The 19,087-nt window shown below is 45.1% G+C and overlaps 1 protein-coding gene across 2 annotated transcripts in view; it reads right to left on the reverse strand.

Moving 5' to 3' along the window:
* The window catches only part of man2c1 (mannosidase, alpha, class 2C, member 1), a 97,476-nt gene that overhangs the window by 28,938 nt on the left and 49,451 nt on the right, over nucleotides 1-19,087 (reverse strand). For both annotated transcript variants that reach the window (XM_070865131.1, XM_070865130.1), the window contains 3 exons: nucleotides 17,685-17,808; nucleotides 13,981-14,102; nucleotides 9,224-9,309 (listed from right to left, as the gene is read on the reverse strand). In XM_070865131.1, coding sequence (XP_070721232.1) covers nucleotides 9,224-9,309; nucleotides 13,981-14,102; nucleotides 17,685-17,808 — 332 coding nt within the window. The remainder of the gene's footprint in view (nucleotides 1-9,223; nucleotides 9,310-13,980; nucleotides 14,103-17,684; nucleotides 17,809-19,087) is intronic.

Raw genomic sequence — 19,087 nt, forward strand, 5'->3', positions numbered from 1 at the left:
CCTTGCTAAGAAATCAGCGCAGGTAGCCAGAGATTGGGGGTCGGGGGGAGGAGAAGGGAAGTGAGAGGACCTTGCAAAGCACTAAACACCTTCACAACAACATTAAAGCAGCACAAATACATTTAAAGCACCAAGCACTAAACAAAGCACAAAAATAAGCATTCAATAACAAATAAAAAATACAAGGAAGCTGAGAGGACCTGCACCTAGCAACAGGACTTACAAAGCACTAAACAACTAGATTAAAAATGGATTGGTAAACTAGCAAATACATTATAGCAAGTCCTGTAAATAAGAGTTTTCCAAAGGACATTTTGATGAGCAGGTTTATTCTATCCACTGAAGCAGAGTGTTTTATTTCCTTGCAGAATGTTTTTATATGGTATTCTTGCATCAACAAAGGCACCTTTATCAAAAGGTTACAAGAAAGTTTTATATGACATTTAAACTATTTATTATTTTAGAATTTTATACTCTAAATCTCTGTTTGTTGTTTGTCTTGTTTAGTCTTTAGTTCCGGTCTGACAGGCTTTGCTGTTGGATTTGGCTTACACTACCTCTCCCAAGATCGAACGATAAAGCTTTGTTTTTTTAAATATTTGATGTATATGAACGAGTGCAGCTTCTGGTTTGTAATGTTAAAAAAGAATGTTCATGGGGAGGGGAATTTAATTTATCCAGAGCAATGTAACTTTTCTTCTTAAATGTGAAGCCGTTGATAGATTTACATATTTATGGTCTAGATTAGTTTTATTCCAATTCCATTTTTAACTCTCAATTAACTGAAAATATTATAATCCAACATTATGACTTGCTTGATTTTGGAGTTTTAATTTGGACTGAGCATTTATGTTAGACAAAATATGCACATTCAAGAACTACGTACTATAGCAACTGTGCCAGAGGATTTCTGCCAGCATGCTGATAAAACACCTTAACGGCCAACCCTCAAGTACTTTGCAGTATGTCAACATAATTTCAATTTTAACTTACAAATACAGATATACTGGTAGCTAATCTGGCCGCCGATGAGGGAGCCCATTCGGCCAGAGCTAGGGGCGGCGTGCTCCGGGCCCCTCCCACACAGCCTGCAGAGCGTTGCAGAGATTCGGGCTGTGAGGAGCTACTGCACATGCGCGCACACTCTAGTGCGCACGTGCAGAGGTCCCGGCACTGTTTTCAGCGTCGGGTCCTGGCTCCGCCCCCCCCCCCCACTGCTTCTGCTGCGTTAGGCAAGGGCCTGCAACGTTCCAGTAGCGGAGTGAATACCACGGTAAGTTTTAGGCGCGTTTTTTCTTCTACAAAGTCACCGTTCTAAGCGGGGGGGGCAGGGTAGGGGACTTGGGCTTCATGAAATTACCGGATTGACGTAAAAAACCCATCTGGGTCACTAATGTCCTTTAGGGAAGGAAATCTGCCGTCCTTACCATGTGACTCCTGACCCACAGCAATGTGGCTGACTCTTAACTGCCCTCTGAAATGGTCCAGCAAGACACTCGAGGGCAATTAGGGATGAACAAAAAATCGTGTTAATTAATAAAAATATATATTTTTAAGTGATTAAGTAGTGATCAATCACAGTGAGTTGTCAAACATGATATAGATAAACAATACAGGTTGAATCTCCCTTATCTGGAACCACCCCTCGTCCAGAACCATTCCAGGCCACTCCGATATGAACAAATTGAAGTCCTTCCTCGCTGCTGGCCTGACCCCGCCCACGATCACTCTGCCGCACTCCCAGCCCCAAGCCAGCCAGCCAGCCCAGATATCCCCTTGCTCAGTACCTGTACCAGCCAATTTAACGTGACCACCCCTCATCCGGAAAAATCCCTTATCCAGAACAGGCCAGGTGCTGAGGGTTCCAGATAAGGAAGGTTCAACCTGTATAAACTATTGTAATACCTCCTCCTTTGTCTCGTGTGAAGTGCCTTGGGACATTTATGTTACAGGCACGGTGTAAACGTTATTATTGTTGTGGATACTGTTGGGGGAGATGATTCATCAGGGGAAGGCGGCAGCAGCAGCCAAGTTCATGGCACCACGGGTGACTCTGCTGCACAGGAGGGCAGGAAAAAGAACGGGAGAGCTATAGTGCTAGGCTATTCTATTGTAAGGGGAATAGATAGACGTTTCTGCGGCCGCAATTGAGACTCCAGGATGGTATGTTGCCTCCCGGGTGCAAGGGTCAAAGATGTCTCGGAGCGGCTGCAGGGAATTTTGGAGGGGGAGGGTGAACAGCCAGTTGTCGTGGTGCATATAGGTACCAACGATATAGGTAAAAAAACGGTATGAGGTCCCACAAGCTGAATTTAGGGAGCTAGGAGTTAAATTAAAAAGTAGGACCTCAAAGGTAGTAATCTCATAATTGCTACCAGTGCCACGTGCTAGTCAGAGTAGAAATAGCAGGATAGTTAAGAAGAATAAGTGGCTTGAGGAATGGTGCAAGAGGGAGGGATTCAAATTCCTGGGACATTGGAACCGGTTCTGGGGAAGGTGGGACCAGTACACACCAGATGGTCTGCACCTGGGCAGGACCAGAACCAATGTCCTGAGGGGAGTGTTTGCTAGTGCTGTTGGGGAGGGTTTAAACTAATATGGCAGGGGGATGGGAACCTATGCAGGGAGACAGATGGAAGTAAAATGGGGGCAGAAGCAAAAGATAGAAAGGAGATAAGGAAAGGTGGAGAGCAGAGAAATCAAAGGCAAAAATCAAAAAGGGCCACATTACAACATAATTCTAAAAGGACAAAGAGTGTTAAAAAAACAAGCCTGAAGGCTCTGTGTCTCAATGCGAGGAGCATTCGTAATAAGGTGGATGAATTAACTGCGCAGATAGCTGTTAACGGATATGATGTAATTGAGATTACGGAGAGATAGCCCCAGGGTAACCAAGGCTGGGAACGCAACATCCAGGAGTATTCAATATTCAGGAAGGATAGACAGAAAGGAAAAAGGAGGTGGGGTAGCCATGCTGCTTAAAGTGGAGATTAACGCAATAGTAAGGAAAGACATTAGCTTGGATGATGTGGAATCTGTATGTGTGGAGCTACGGAATACCAAAAGGCAGAAAACGCTAGTGGGAGTTGCGTACAGACCACCAAACAGTAGTAGTGAGGTTGGGGATGGCATCAAACAGGAAATTAGGGGTGCATGCAATAAAGGTACAGCAGTTATCATGGGTGACTTTAATCTACATATAAATTGGGCTAACCAAACTGGTAGCAATACGGTGAGGAGGATTTCCTGGAGTGTATAAGGGATGGTTTTCTAGACCAATATGTCGAGGAACCAACTAGAGAGCAGGCCATCCTAGACTGGATCTTGTGTAATGAGAGAGGATTAATTAGCAATTTTGTTGTGCGAGGCCCCTTGAGTGACCATAATAGGGTAGAATTCTTCATTAAGATGGAGAGTGACACAGCTAATTCAGAGACTAGGGTCCTGAACTTAAAGAAAGGTAACTTCGATGATATGAGACGTGAATTGGCTAGGATAGACTGACGAATGATACTACTAAAAGGGTTGATGGTGGATAGCCAATGGCAGACCTATAAAGATCACTTGGATGAACTTCAACAATTGTACATCCCTGTCTGGCGTAAAAATAAAACGAGGAAGGTGGCTCAACCGTGGCTAACAAGGGAAATTAGGGATAGTGTTAAATCCAAGGAAGAGGCATATAAATTGGCCAGAAAAAGCAGCAAACCTGAGGACTGTGAGAAATTTAGAACTCAGTAGAGGAGGTCAAAGGGTTTAATTAGGAGGGGGGAAATAAGAGTATGAAAGTAAGCTTGCAGGGAACATAAAAACTGACTGCAAAAGCTTCTATAGGTATGTGAACAGAAAATGATTAGCGAAGACAAATGTAGGTCCCTTGCAGTCAGAATCAGGTGAATTTATAATGGGGAACAAAGAAATGACAGACCAATTGAACACATATTTTGGTTCTGTCTTCACTAAGGAAGATACAAATAACCTTCCGGAAATACTAGGGGAACGAGGGTCTAGCAAGAAAGAGGAAATGAAGGAAATCCTTATTAGTCAGGAAATTGTGTTAGGGAAATTGATGGGATTGAAGGCCGATAAATCTCCAGGGCCTGATAGTCTGCATCCCAGAGTACTAAAGAAAGTGGCCCTAGAAATAGTGGATGCATTGGTGGTCAATTTCCAACATTCTATTGACTCTGGATCAGTTCCTATGGACTGGAGGGTAGCTAATGTAACTCCACTTTTTAAAAAAGGAGGGAGAGAAAAATCAGGGAATTATAGACCAGTTAGCCTGATATTAGTGGGGAAAATGTTGGCACACCAATTATTAAAGATGTAATAGCAGCGCATTTGGAAAGCAGTGACAGATAGTCAACATGGATTTATGAAAGGGGAAATCATGCTTGACAAATCTTCTAGAATTTTTTGAGGATGTAACTAGTAGAGTGGATAAGGGAAAACTAGTGGATGTGGTGTATTTGGACTTTCAAAAGGCTTTTGACAAGGTCCCACACAAGAGATTAGTGTGCAAAATTAAACCACATGGTATCGGGGGTAATGTATTGACATGGATAGAGAATTGGTTGGCAGACAGGAAGCAAAGAGTAGGAATAAACGGGTCCTTTTCAGAATGGCAGGCAGTGACTAGTGGATACCGCAAGTTTCAGTGCTGGGCCCCCAGCTATTTACAATATACATTAATGATTTGGACGAAGGAATTGAATGTAATATCTCCAAGTTTACAGATGACACTAAGCTGGGTGGCAGTGCGAGCTGCGAGGAGGATGCTCAGAATCTGCAGGTGGACTTGGACAGGTTAGGTGAGTGGGCAAATGCATGGCAGATGCAGTATAATGTAGGTAAATGTGAGGTTATCCACTTTGGTGGCAAAAACAGGAAGGTAGAATATTATCTGAATGATGACAGATTAGGAAAAGAGGAGCTGCAACGAGATCTGGGTGTCATGGTACATCAGTCATTGAAAGTTGGCATGCAGGTACAGCAGGCGGTGAAAAAGGCAAATGGCATGTTGGCCTTCATAGCGAGAGTATTGGAGTATAGGAGCAGGGAGGTCTTACTGCAGTTGTACAGGGCCTTGGTGAGGCCACACCTTGAATATTGTGTACGGTTTTGGTCTCCTAATCTGAGGAAGGACATTCTTGCTATTGAGGGAGTGCAGCAAAGGTTCACCAGACTGATGCCCGGGATGGCAGGACTGACATATGAAGAAAGACTGGATCGACTAGGCTTATATTCACTGGAATTTAGAAGAATGAGAGGGGATCTCATAGAAACATATAAAATTCTGCCGGCATTGGACAGGTTAGATGCAGGAAGAATGTTCCCGATGTTGGGGAAGTCCAGAACCAGGGGTCACAGTCTAAGGATAAGGGGTAAACCATTTAGGACCGAGATGAGGAGAAACTTCTTCACTCAGAGAATTGTGAACCTGTGGAATTCTCTACCACAGAAAGTTGTTGAGGCCAGTTCGTTAGGTATATTCAAAATGGAGTTAGATGTGGCCCTTACGGCTAAAGGGATCAAAGGGTATGGAGAGAAAGCAGGAATGGGGTACTGAAGTTGCATGATCAGCCATGATCTTATTGAATAGTGGTGCAGGCTCGAAGGGCCGAATGGCCTATTCCTGCACCTATTTTCTATGTTTCTATGTTGTATATCATTCCAAATGTACACTGACGACACCCAGTTCCATCTCTCCACCTTCTCTCTCAGCCCCTTTACTATTTCTGTTCTGGCAGATCTCTTGTCCGATACCCATAATCTGCAGTTTTCCCCAGTTAAAGATTGGGAAGACCAAAGGCACTGTCTTCGGCCCTTGCCACCAGCTCCATGCCTTCACCACCAATTCTATCCCCTACCCGGCCCGTCTCTGGTTAAACCAGACTCGGAATCCTATCTAAGCCCGAATACAAAATTCTTAAAAATGTGCTAACTCCAGCAATGACTTTACAGATCACTTCTTTTTCTTGCAAAATGCAGCTGAAGTGCAAGGACAGAACGCATCCGAAGTGGAGAAGACAGATGAACAATAAAAACTGACTGGTTTATCAAAAAAAAGTTACGAAAATCTGAAATAAATAGAAAACACTTGAAATGGATAACAGGAGAGTCAGTGTCAGGGGAAAAGACCTGATGTTTCAGATATGTACTCTTAATCGGATACACATGGATCTTCTCTCTTTAGATATACTGACCACCCTGATTTCCAGTATTTGCACTACTTGATTATGGTATTGTGAACTTGGGTTTTAAAAGCCTCCAGGGAAGATTGCTCAAGGAATCCTATCTAAGCCCAATTATAAAATTAAACTTTTCATCTTTTAAAAATAAAAGCACACTGACTGTAACTCAAAGGCTTGTCAGAAACAAAAGGAGTGATTGGCTGAGCAGGAGAGAGCTTTGTATGTGAAAACTGCACTTCAAAGAACGAGGAAGACTCTGAAATTCTTTCTCTTTCATTCAATCGCCACAACCAACCAGGAAGCACATCACAGTAATACACCATTGGCTGGTCCCAGACAAACTACAGCTCATCAACTTGGACTATTGCTGTAGTCGCCTGTAAGGTGTGCACCTGAGAGTATGCTCACAGGTTTGTAGAGCTGTTGACAGGGTCAGGGACCTGCTCGATGGTGGAGGAGCGGGCTGGATGGCGCCAGACATGCTGGGACGGCGCCTAAATTCATCCGATGTCCGCCGCACGGCCGATGCCATCGAGTCGCTAAAAACAGCACTGGGCCCTGACTCCGTTAGGTGTGTCGAGGAGGCTCAAGCACGTGGGGAGATCCCATCCGAACTGACCCCTGTCCGGAATGAATTCCTCATCGGCGCCAAACCTCAAAACATCCCTCAGGAGCCGGCGCCTCACAACTTGAGCCGCCTCGGTGAAATCCCCTCCGTGCCTTTCAGTTCTGCACAGAGGGGTTTCCTGTACGGGCTGCTCCTGCACACTCTCAACCTTGCCATCCTCGTCTGCCGTCCGGACACGCCACGGCGTATCATTTTGCCGTTTGGAGGAGGCGGGGGTCCCCGATGGAGTGCACTCTACACGGGAGTCCTCCCACTATTTATCGGGGACTTGGCCTGGAGGGTGGTGCACGGAGCAGTCCCACGCAATTAGTTTTTAAGCCGTATCATGGGCTCCCAGGCCGCCTGCAATTTCTGTGTGTGTCTGCGAGGTTGCAGCCCCTGTTTCATTATTTAAAGGGGCTGCTCCTCAATTTCTGGTTGCACTTCAGTCCCACGCTCCTGATCTTTGGGCACCCTGTGCGGAGGGGAGCGGGTAGGTCCGAGGGCCTCCTCGTAGGACTGCTCCTGGGCACAGCCAAGGGTGCCATCAGCCGGTCCAGGCAGCGGGCGGTCGATGGGGTTGTTCAGCCTGATTGCCTGCCTCTCTTCCGTGCGTACATCCGAGCCAGGGTGTCCTTGGAGATGGAGCACGCGGTGTTCACCGGTACGCTCGCGGCCTTCCGCGAGAGGTGGGCGCCGGAGGGACTGGAGTGCATCATCACACCCGGCAACCAAATTTTAATTTGATTTTATATGTTTCAAAGTTTAATTTGTTTTAACTGCCGGTTTTAGTGTCCCCTTCCCCTTTTATAGGGGGCACTTGTAAAATGTATGATTTTAGTGCCCCAAAAAAACCCACAAAAAACAAAAAAACACAAAAAAGGAAAAAAGGGCCTTGAAAAATGTTTTGGAGTGTCCCCCAGATTGGAGGTAACTTGACTTAACTGTTTTATTTCATCCAACCAAAAGAGTTGTAGAGCTGTTAAGTCTGGAGGATTCCGTGTTCCACGTGTGTGAGGTTGCAGCCCCTCTTCCATTATTTGAAGGGTGTGCTCCTCGATTTTTGGCTGCACTCCTGATCTTTGGACACCCGGTGAGGAGGGGAGCGGGCAGGTCAGAAGGCCTCCTCATGGGACTGCTCCTGGGCCTGGCCAATGTGGCCATCAACTGGTCCAGGCAGCGGGCGGTCGAGGGGGTCATTAAGCCCGACTGCCTGTCTCTCTTCCGCGGGTACGTTCACGCTAGGGTGTCCCTGGAGATGGAGCACGCGGTGTCCACTGGTATGCTCACGACCTTCCGCGAGAGGTGAGCATCGGAGGGACTGGAGTGCATCATCACCCCCGGCAACCAAATTTTAATTTGATCTAAGTTTCCGTTAAAGTTTTATTTGGAAATTTGTGGGTTCTGATTTAAAGCTCTACTTAAAATAGTTGTAGAGCTGTTGAGTTGGGAGTGGTTTAGCCAGTCACGTGCTATTCACAAGGCTCAATAAAACCCCAGCCAGTTGGGTTCTGGGGATCTACCATGAGGCAGGTGGTTGTGAGTCTGGTGGATGAACTGGTAATGTGTCGTGTGATTGTTAAACCTTTGAGAATAAACCAACTAGTTGTTAATAGCAATGTGTTGCTATGAATTCTTAAGCAAAGAACCCATGAAGCAAATGCATTACATTACCCTTCTGAGCAGAAAATATGAAGCTAGTAATGCTTCGAGCAAGTATGCAGACTGCTGCAGCTGGCTGCCAGAGGGCATTTGCTCACGATGCATCCTCTGCAAGAGTGCAGGACGCTCTAACCAGGAGTGTAGCTGCAGAAGGACCCTGTACATTTTTAATTTCAGCAGAGGGGCATAGACTTTTCAGCCATTGAAAATAGTTGCATAGACTTATTTTTAAAGCAAGACTTCCTATTTGCATATGGTGGCTAAACAAATAAGGATAGATTTGGTACTCGCTGGAAGAAAGCTGAATCAGATAGTACGAAACGGACCAGATTACCTTGGCGATAAAATCTCTCAATATTGGGTGCCTTCTCATTGAAACATTAGTGCATTACAAAACAGAGATTCATTTCCAACACAACAGAAAGGTTACTCGAATCAATAAACCCTACTACAAAGTCCTTTTCAAACTACATCCATTCCAAATTACCCAGATTGTATGAGTGCTCTTGTCTCTGCAACTTCAGGAAATTACAGCAATTTAAAAATAATACAATTAAATTGTTTATAATGCATAGTTACATAACTGTATAATGGTATAATGATATAATTTTAATTATCCGGTACAATAAGATAAACTGTAATTATCTATGATAAAATTATGTAAGGAATCAGACAACAGAAATTACTCTGATTGCCTGATGAGTAAGCAGAACTGTGGCCGTCAGACGGTTCTACAATCTGCAGAGGACAGATGCCTTACCTTCATAGTACTTTACAGCATCTTCCACCACAGACTGAATACAGGTGCCGGGCAGCACATCGTGGAACTGATTGAGGAGCAGCAGTCTGTGAAATGTGACAATTAAACACAATTACATAGAATTGGCTCAACTGGTCCACGCCGATGTTTATGCATTACAGGAGCTGCCTCTTCAGCCCTGGCACCCGATCAGCATATCCTTTCTCCTCACGTGTTTCTCTAGATTTCCCCTTAAATACATCTCTGCTATTCTCCTCAAGTACTCCATGTGGTAGCGAATTCCACATTCTAACCACTCTGGGTAAAGAAGTTCCTCCTGAATTCCTTACTGGATATATTGGTGACAACCTTATACTGGTGGTCTTTAAGTCAGGTCACGCCCGCAAGTGGAAACGTTTTCTATAAATTTACCCCATCAAACCCTTTCGTTACCTTAAAGATCTCTTTCTGTTGTGGGATCTTGCTGTGCACACGTTGGCTGCCGCGTTTCCCACAATATAACAGTGACTACACTCCAAAAGTACTTCATTGGCTGTAAAGCGGTTTGAGATGTCTGAATGGCGTTATATAAATGCAAGTCTTTTTTTCCCTTTTTTTAAAATCAGCCTCAAGCCTCAGTCTTCTCTTTCCGAGAGAAAAGAGCCCCAGGCTGTTCCAGCTTTTCCGATAGGCACAACGTCTCAGTGCTGGTATCATCCTTACAAAGGCTTCATCATTCTGGCCTCCAATCAGCTTCCAATACACATTTCATATCCAGCAACCAGCTCAGTGCAGCACTGCCGAGTCCCTCTATTTGCAGAATTTTTTTGTAAAATGGTCGTGATTCATGTGGGAAAATTAAACACGCAGAAAACCAGAGTTAAATTTCCTGCTTGAATTGCAAGCGTCAAACAGAACTTTAGTCATGTCTGCCATTCATGCTCCAACTTTAACTGCACAGACAGCAGGTGCCGTCAATTATTAGAAAACCTTCTCAAATTTAGTCATCCCATGCAGTATTAGCAGTCCCTCGTATCGAGGATGACTTGCTTCCACACCAAAAAGAGATGAGTTCACAGGTGTTTCAATGAGGGACCTGACATTCTAGGTCCCGAACTACATATTGAAGGGTGGAAGATGCCTGAGCGTGGATTCTTTTAGTGTGTGGTGGCCGTTGCACACCAACCACCACACGGGCTTGACAGAGCTAGGTCTTGATCCAGTAGCAAGGGTTAACCAAGACGACCAAGCTCTGCTGCACGGACCTAGTGTGCACACATGCAGTACATAGGGCAGAACAGCTGATTGGCTCCCAGGTCCAATGTCTACTCTATATGGAAAATAGAGTTTGGAGTTCACCAACATTCCCAATGGTCTGCCAATCCGACAACACAGCAGGCCACTCATGAAAGCTCCATTCTACCAGAGTGTCAGGCCCACGATTTCTACATGATCCACGATCTTCTACAGGATGATGTTCCAAGGCTGAGGGCTCAATTTTCCCCAAAGGCGTTTTTTGGCGTATTGCAAAAGTTACACCCTTTTTTGTTTGACCCCCACAACTCCAAAAAAAAAACTTGCAAGTTTCCCCGTTCTATTTTTTGAAATTGGTGCCACGCAGCCTGTCCCTTAGCTTCAGGGGGTGGAGCCTAATGCCTGCACAGAAAAAATAATGACTTCTCCTTCTGCGTGTGCGGGGAAAAATAAAGGACTTTTTGACGTGACTGCTTTGGGCGCGCATGCCCAGTGCAGTTCCCGGTCTGCATTCGGCCATTTTAAAGAGCCAGTTGTGGGTGAGAACTTTAATTCTCATTGGGAAAATTGGAGCTGCAATACAATATGCATCGGGGCGCAAAGACCAAGAATTTCTCACAGGATGAAGTGGAGGCAATAGTTACTGTGATTAAGGCCAGATGGCAGGAGCTGGACACCAGCAGAAGTCACATAAAAGTTTCACCAAAAGAAAAGAAGAAACACTGGAATCAACTTGCAGAAGATTACTGTGCAATGGTGACCACCCCGAGATCTGGAGGCCAGTGCAAAAAGAAGTAGCAGGCCCTTGGTCAAGTAGTTAGTGTAAGTAATATTTTCATTTATTCAATGGAATTGCAATTGTAAATCTGTACATGTCCCACCCAGCAGAAAGACACCCTCTCTAAAAAGTTATATTTTCATCTCTGCAGAGAAAGGTGGCACACAACAAATGGGAAAGAACTTGAACAGGAGGAGGCCCGACAAATCTGCACCCACTAACACCCTTGGAAGACAGGGTCGCTGCTTTGATGGGTCCTGCCTGGAGAAAACCAACCACCACTGCACAAGCTTGGCCCACACTCGAGGAAAAGGGTAAGTCCTGTAAATTCCACAGTCTAGCTTTGCTAAATGTTAAATACGATGCAGGCTAGCCATGCTTTGGTTCATGGGGATGTCTCCGTCAGCTATGCTTGGGTTGATGCAATGTGCTATCATGCATCGTGGTCCTTCAAATCAGCCTGCTGCCTGAGCTGTGTGAGCCTACTCATGTCACCCTGCCCTCTCCTCTACTGCTAACCATTTGTCTGTTCTGTTATATTTTGCAGAACTTGAGGCCAACCCTGATGAGGCTGAAGCCGACGCAGAAGGTGATTCAGACGCGGACGAGCCTGGAGGAGAACATCTTCCAATCCAATCTTCCAGACCAAGAGCATGGTGGGGGTGAGGGGCAAGGGGAGGGGATGGATGACGCCCCCACTGATGTACGCACTCTGGAGGAGGTGCAGGTGCCGCCCATTGAGGGGCCAGGCGATGTGTGTACAATCAATGCAGCCCTGCACCTTTGCGAAGTCAGAAAACCTGGAGAAGCCCATCCCTTTCACGCATTGCCTGGGCTGTCATGGGAACTCTATGTAGTCATTTCTCCAGGCATATAGTGCAGCAGTCACCTGTCGAATGTAGATATGTGTTGCATGTTGAGAAATGGCGCACACATCCCCAGTTGTGGCCTGGAATGATCCAGATGCATAGAATGAAAGTGCAGCTGTAACCTTCACTTCAACTGACAAAGCAGTCCTCCTTACGCTCATAGGCTGCAGGTCTGCTTTTACTAACTCACAAATCTCGGTTACAACTTCTTTGCCAAAACGCAGTCTTCGCACACAGTCTGCATCACTCGAGTGCAGGTATGAATACCTGTCTCGATATACCCAATGTGGGTAAGGCCTCCTGTCCATCACCCTACGGGCTCTGAGGTTCCTCATGCGATGATGTCGAATTAATCGTCTCCTCCACAGCACCATCATGCAGAAGGCTTGCATGAGGTATGGAATTGTCAATATTGCCCCCATAATTAAATTGTACCTTTGCAAGAAGCTCAAAACAGCAGGACAAGGTGTTAAAGCTTCTCTGCTTTCTCTCTTCCCCCCCCCCCCCGACCCCAAGGTCGACGGCCTAGTATAGACCACACCCAGGTCTGCGCATGCACAATAGGCTTGCTTCGAACAGGAAGCTAGGCATTCAATGAGGACATTTGGGGCAACGATGTCTAATGCAATTCTTTAATTTACATTTTTTTTTTTTAAAAAGTACCACACCACCACTGACCGAACGTCTCCTCACCGGGCTCGAGGGTCGGCCGGCAGAATCGCTCCCTTGCCTGGACGCAGGGGCTCGGCAAACACCCCCACCCCAGGCTGCTTTTGATGCTGCTGCATAGTGTAAGGCTTCCCATGCCTTCAGTTCGGCTTCCATACCCTCCAGCTTCTTTTCAAGCCAAGCCCCGAGCCCGTGTTCGGGCGAGGGAGCGATTTTGCCGGCCGACGCTCCAACCCTCGAGCCCGGTGAGAAAACATTTGGTGATGGTATGGCAATTCGAAAAAAATCCAAAATTAAAAATTCGCATTATATTCCATTTTCTCCGTTTTAAGTTTGAAAAAATTAAGCTTCATGATGCATAGTTAATGTGTTCTTGACTCCCTCCAAAACGTTGCATAAAAACAATGGCGTCTTTCTGCGCCGATTTTTTAATGTGTGCTGTCTTTTCTTAAGTGTCCATTAGATTTTTTGGGAATGGTTGCATACACCGTCCTAGGAGAAATGCAAGTTGGCCAAACTTGCATAAATCTGAAAAACTGGTGCTGATATCAGGTTACACCCCCAATGATGCAAAAAAAAACCTAACCTAAAATAATCGTAACTAACTGAGTTACGCTGGCGCACAAACTTTGGGGAAACTTGGATATTATAATTTAGGCAAAAAAAATGGTGCAGATAACTGGGGAAAATTGAGCCCTGTTTCAGATTAAGAGATCATAGAAGAAAGAAGAAAGAAGGTCGCCCATTTAAAACGGAGATGAGGAGAAATTTCTTCTCTCAGAAGGTCTGAATTGTAATTCTCTACCCCAGAGAGCTGTGGAGGTTGGGTCATTGAATATATTTAAGGTGGAGATGGACAGATTTTTAACAATAAGGGAGTCGAGGGTTATGGGGAGTGGGCAGGGAAGTGGAGTTGAGGCCAAGATCAGATCAGCCATGATCTTATTGAATGGCGGAATAGGCTCGAGGCCTACTGCTCCTATTTCTTATGTTCTTGGTGCGGCCATGGGAGGGGATGTGAAGTGAAGGGGTAAGCACTTCACCACAGGAGGAACAAGCCTCTCTTGCACAGCCTCTACCATTTGGTTACGTGGCAGAGGCTGGCTAAGAGTTCGGCCATCGAGCTTCTTGACCGAGAATTTTATGTGGCATGAAGAGATCGAAAAGAAATTAACTCAACAAATGAAATCTCATGAAAGAGATGTTACCTCCATAGGTGCTGTAGTTGGGAACTTGGATATTGGAAGCTGTCTTTCTGGACAGAAGCCAGGCTGCTCACTACTTCAATACTGCGAAGGATACACTCACATTTACGATTGCCTTTCTTAATCTACAGAGAAATACAAAAAATAGCCTTAAATTTGAAGAAATGAGTCTATGACAATGCAAGCTGTTGGAAGGTGCAGGTTTAATAAGCCAAATGGACTATTCTGGTCTCATATATTCAAGACAGTGATTGATATGATTTTTGGATATTAAGGGTGTAATGTATTTGCTTCATGGGTTCTTTGCTTAAGAATTCATAGCAACACATTGCTATTAAGAACTAGTTGGTTTATTAGCAAAATGTTTAACAATCACATTGCATATTACCGGTTCATCCACCAGACTCACAACCGCCTGCCTCATTGTGGAGCACCCAAACCCAACTGGCTGGGTTTTTATTGAGTCTTGTGAACATCACGTGACTGGCTAAGCCACTTCCAACTCAACAGCTCTACACCTGTGAGCATCCTCACTGGTGCATACATTGTTCAAGTAATGGCTGCAGTTAACAAACAGGCCAATCAGGTCTTGTGTACCAAGGGCAAATCAATTGACTGGATTTGAACTAATTTTAAATATTTTAAATAATTGTAGCATCAGTATGGGAAAGAACCGGGTGAGGTTTCTATTGCTTGCTGGTCAATGTAGCTCATTAACTATGGGGCCATGGGTGCCTGAGTCTCTGGATGCAGTGTGATAACACTCTCAATGGATGCCCAAGACTATGGGCGCAGTGCGGTGACATGCCCCATGGGTGCCTGTGTGCCCGAGACTCTGGACGTAGTGTGTTAACACTCCCCATGTGTGCCCGAGACTCTGGGTGCAATGAGATAACACTCCCGAACAAGAACGATTGGCGGAAACTCATCCCGCCCTGGGGACATGGCCAAGCTTGTGGGCGGTGAATGCTTCGGGCCAATGAATTTTTGAACCAGCGTAAAAGACCGTGAAAACTCCCATGTAAAGCAGTAACCGGCGTAACTCAGGCTTAAAGAAACTCAAGTGCTGAGAGACATCTGGCGGTTGTGAACGGCGCTATATAAATGCAAGTTGTTCTTTTCTTTCTTTAAAACGCCACGATCTTTTGCGCTATTTCATCTCATTCCGCACAGATTCCGCCGCTGTCTGGGCGGAAATCATGTGGAAACGCCATGCCAACGAGTTTACCAACAACGCTATGCTTGAACAACAAGTAGAATTTCAGTTGACACTGGCACTTTGCTGGCAGTACTGCTCAGAGTGAATCAGAGGTAGTGCTGCTGCAGCAGAGGGGATTGGGGCTGCTTGGGTGTGGACATCAGCACTGACAGAATTTGGAAAGAAGTTTGTAAGAGTTCTCACCACAGCCAGTGAAATGAGTGTCATTTGCCTCGGAAACAAATAGTTTTATGTTCCCGCTGCAAATAGATAAATATATACCAGTCATGTAAAGTCTCTGTATTTAAGTTGGGACTTTACCAAGCCTCAGTGTATCGTCAGAATGTGTCTCCAAAATACAATCTTGAATGAGCTATAATTCCTTTTGCTATCCATCTGTTTAGCATGTGGGATTTCACAGTGAACTTTAACATTACTATAAAACAATTTATAGCTTTTTCTTCTTTACCAAAATATCTACACAATAGTACACGGTTCCAAAATGTTCTCCTTACACATGCATATTTAAATCAGAACTCATGTTGAGTACCTCCCTTCAAACAGAATTTGGTACTGCAGTTTATGAAATGTTGCTGATTATTAAAATCAAAAATAAAAGCAATGCAGTCGGTGCAACCATTTCAAATGCATTACAAAATATTAAGAGCTACTTTTAGCTTTTAAAAGGGAAGTGAATATAAATTTTAAAAGGCTGTGGGGAGAAAAGGCAGGGAAATGAAACCAAGTGGAAACTTTTTGAAAGAACTGAGGCAGATGCAGCGGGCTGAATAATTTCCTTCTGTGCTGTAAAATTCCATGATTCTTCGAGTCACTCCCACCCTGATCCTTCCGCATTCACTGTTTTATCTGTATCTAGTCCTCGTAATGTACTTGCTGACTGCAGTTCTACATCAGCCAGTATTTATAGCACACGCAGTTCTGGTTTTCAATTACCTCAAAAAAGCTTTACTTTGTTGATTTTAGTGTTATATAAAAAAAAGCTGTAACTGCTTCCAATAATGATTTCCGTGAAGGTTTTGTTTGCAGTCATCTACCCCCCCAATCAAGGAGTGCCGGAAGGGTTTCTAAGCAGCAAGTTCTGGCATCTGATGTGAATAGCCAGTCTTTCCGTTAATCATAAATAAATTTATCTGCAATTTGTAGGTACACATGCATGTTCTGAGCCATAGAGGGGGAGATTTTAACTCCTCAAGTTGGGCAGCAGGAATTCTCAATCGGAAACCCAACCCCAACGCACTGCAAATTCTGGTTTAACCGGAGCGGGTTGGGAGAGGAGAACCGGGATCCAGTAGGTAAGTGCTTTTCGAGCACTGCTTGTGGACCAGGAGGTGCAGGCGTGTTTTCTACCAGACCTTCAAGTTCACATGCCACGATCTGCCTGCCTCCCTCCCCAGTGATCTCTCGCCCCCACCCCCGCGGTCTCTTCCGTCCCCATCCCCTCCCTCCCTCCTCTCTAGACCCCGGCTATGGCCTTGTATAGCAGGCTTTCCCCCCCATTCGACAGTCAGCCAGCCTCTCAATCCATGCGGGAAATGGAGTAAAAAAAATTCAAATGAGGTCCTGCCGTTAAATTCAGCAGGGCCTCCGCCTTTCCAGGTTTACTGACAGTCGTCTTGGCTTCCCCCCCCCCCCCCCCAACTCCTCCTCCCTCCCACCCCATCCCGTAAATAGCAGTGCCATTTCAATGTGGCTGAGTCTCTACAGCCGAGAGTAACAGCACTGGGAACTACCATGAACTCCAGACTGAGGTTTCCTACATAGATGAAGGCCTCCAGCGAAAAATGTTACAGAAAATGCGACACACCCCCTCTACCTTTCTATTCCTGTCGCTGCACAGATGTTATGCAGGGATGTGATTGAATGCTCTCTCTCTCTCCCTCTCAACTACTGTGAGAAAACTAACCAGCTGATGACCTTTGAGAGAAGATTAAGAGTAAAAACTTCAAATGATGGCTTCAAATGAAGGCATTAAAAGATACAGAAGGCAATTCAAAAGGATATATTGCATCAAATATATATAATTTTTAACATTTTAATTTTGTTTAAAATTTAATTTTGGACATTATAAATTTCAGCTGCTAAGGAAAAAGATTTTGTGATAAAGCATTTTGAATGATTTGTTCATTGGCTCATCAGCAAAGTTCTGGCCAACTGTTTACATAGGGAAACTGAATTATACGTGATTACACAGATTAAACGTTAAATGTTAACATAATATATACAAGAAATCATGGCAACAGGATGTAAAATGTGTGCATAGGAAGTGCGTGCTTACATACACAAGCTCTTTAATGATGTGTGTGTGTACTATTATCTGTCGCAGGATCATAGAGATAGCATCACATATTTATCTTAAGACTTCAATAAATTCTAGCTGATATGGCCTGTGGTTTCAACACTGACTGGGAGACTGATAATATGATCGCTAATGATGTCAGAAGAGGGAGGAGATCTCTGCTTAAAAACTAAAAATGGTAACGATTCCCACCTTTGCCTGGGAAGTATAGGAGCCATTGTGTAGTTCCAGGAAAAGTTCACCAACCCAGGTACAGAGCATCGTGGTGTCAGCTTCCAGCATTGAGAAGAGCTGCTTTGGCGTGGACTGTTTCAACCTGAGGTAGAGAACATCTATTAGCAGCCAGCTCAACAGGGTTAACCTTTCACATATAACTTGCGCATCTCCAAATGTCACAGATGCAAAATATTTTATAAATAAAAATAAAGGCAGTCAAACATTTCATCCCCAATTCTTTCGATTTGGTGCCCTGGACTAGCAATTTATTGACCTCAACTACAACAAGTTCGATTCACCTAAGGATTACGTGATTGGTTAATCCTTCAGTGCGCCAGTGCAGCCTTTGGCCGCCTGAGGAAAAAGAATGTTTGAAGACCAGGCCCTCAAAACTGCCACCAAACTCATGGTCTACAGGGCTGTAGTAATACCTGCCCTCCTGTATGGCTCAGAGACATGGACCATGTACAGTAAAACACCTCAAGTCGCTGGAGAAATACCACCAACGATGCCTCCGCAAGATCCTACAAATCCCCTGGGAGGACAGACGCACCAATGTTAGCGCCTTCGACCAGGCCAACATCCCCATCATCGAAGCACTGACCACACTTGATCAGCTCCGCTGGGCAGACCACATCGTTCACATGCCAGACACGAGACTCCCAAAGCAAGCGCTCTACTCGGAATTCCTTCACGGTAAATGAGCCAAAGGTGGGCAGAGGAAACGTTACAAGGACACCCTCAAAGCCTCCCTGAAAAAGTGCAACATCGCCACCGACACCTGGGAGTCCCTGGCCAAAGACCGCCCTAAGTGGAGGAAGTGCATCTGGGAGGGCGCTGAGCGCAAGTCTCGTCGCCGAGAGCATGCAGAAATCAAGCACGGGCAACGGAAGGAGCGTGCAGCAAACCAGTCCCACCCACCCTTTCCCTCAACGACTATCTGTCCCACCTGTGACAGGGACTGTGGTTCTCGTATTGGACTGTTCAGCCACCTAAGGACTCACTTTAAGAGTGGAAGCAAGTCTTCCTCGATTCCGAGGGACTGCCTATGATGAATCTGAAATAGGAGAAGCCTGATTTGGCAGCGACTGTGCTCCACACCCTAGGCTACCTGTAAGCTAGTGCTGTCCATTAGTATTTATAAAAACTATTTACAGCACAGAAACATTTGCTCCACACGAGCCTCCTCCCACCTCTCTTTATCTAACCCCCATCAACATAACCTTTTCTCCCTCATGTGTTTATCTAGCTTCCCCTTAAATTCGCCTCAACCACACCCTGTGGGAGCGAATTCCACATTCTCGCCATTCTCTGGGTAAATAAGTTTCTCTTGAATTCCCTATTGGATTTATTAGTGACTGTCTTATATTTATGGCCCT

Source organism: Pristiophorus japonicus, chromosome 21, assembly GCF_044704955.1.
Source record: "Pristiophorus japonicus isolate sPriJap1 chromosome 21, sPriJap1.hap1, whole genome shotgun sequence".
Lineage (NCBI taxonomy): Eukaryota > Metazoa > Chordata > Chondrichthyes > Pristiophoridae > Pristiophorus > Pristiophorus japonicus.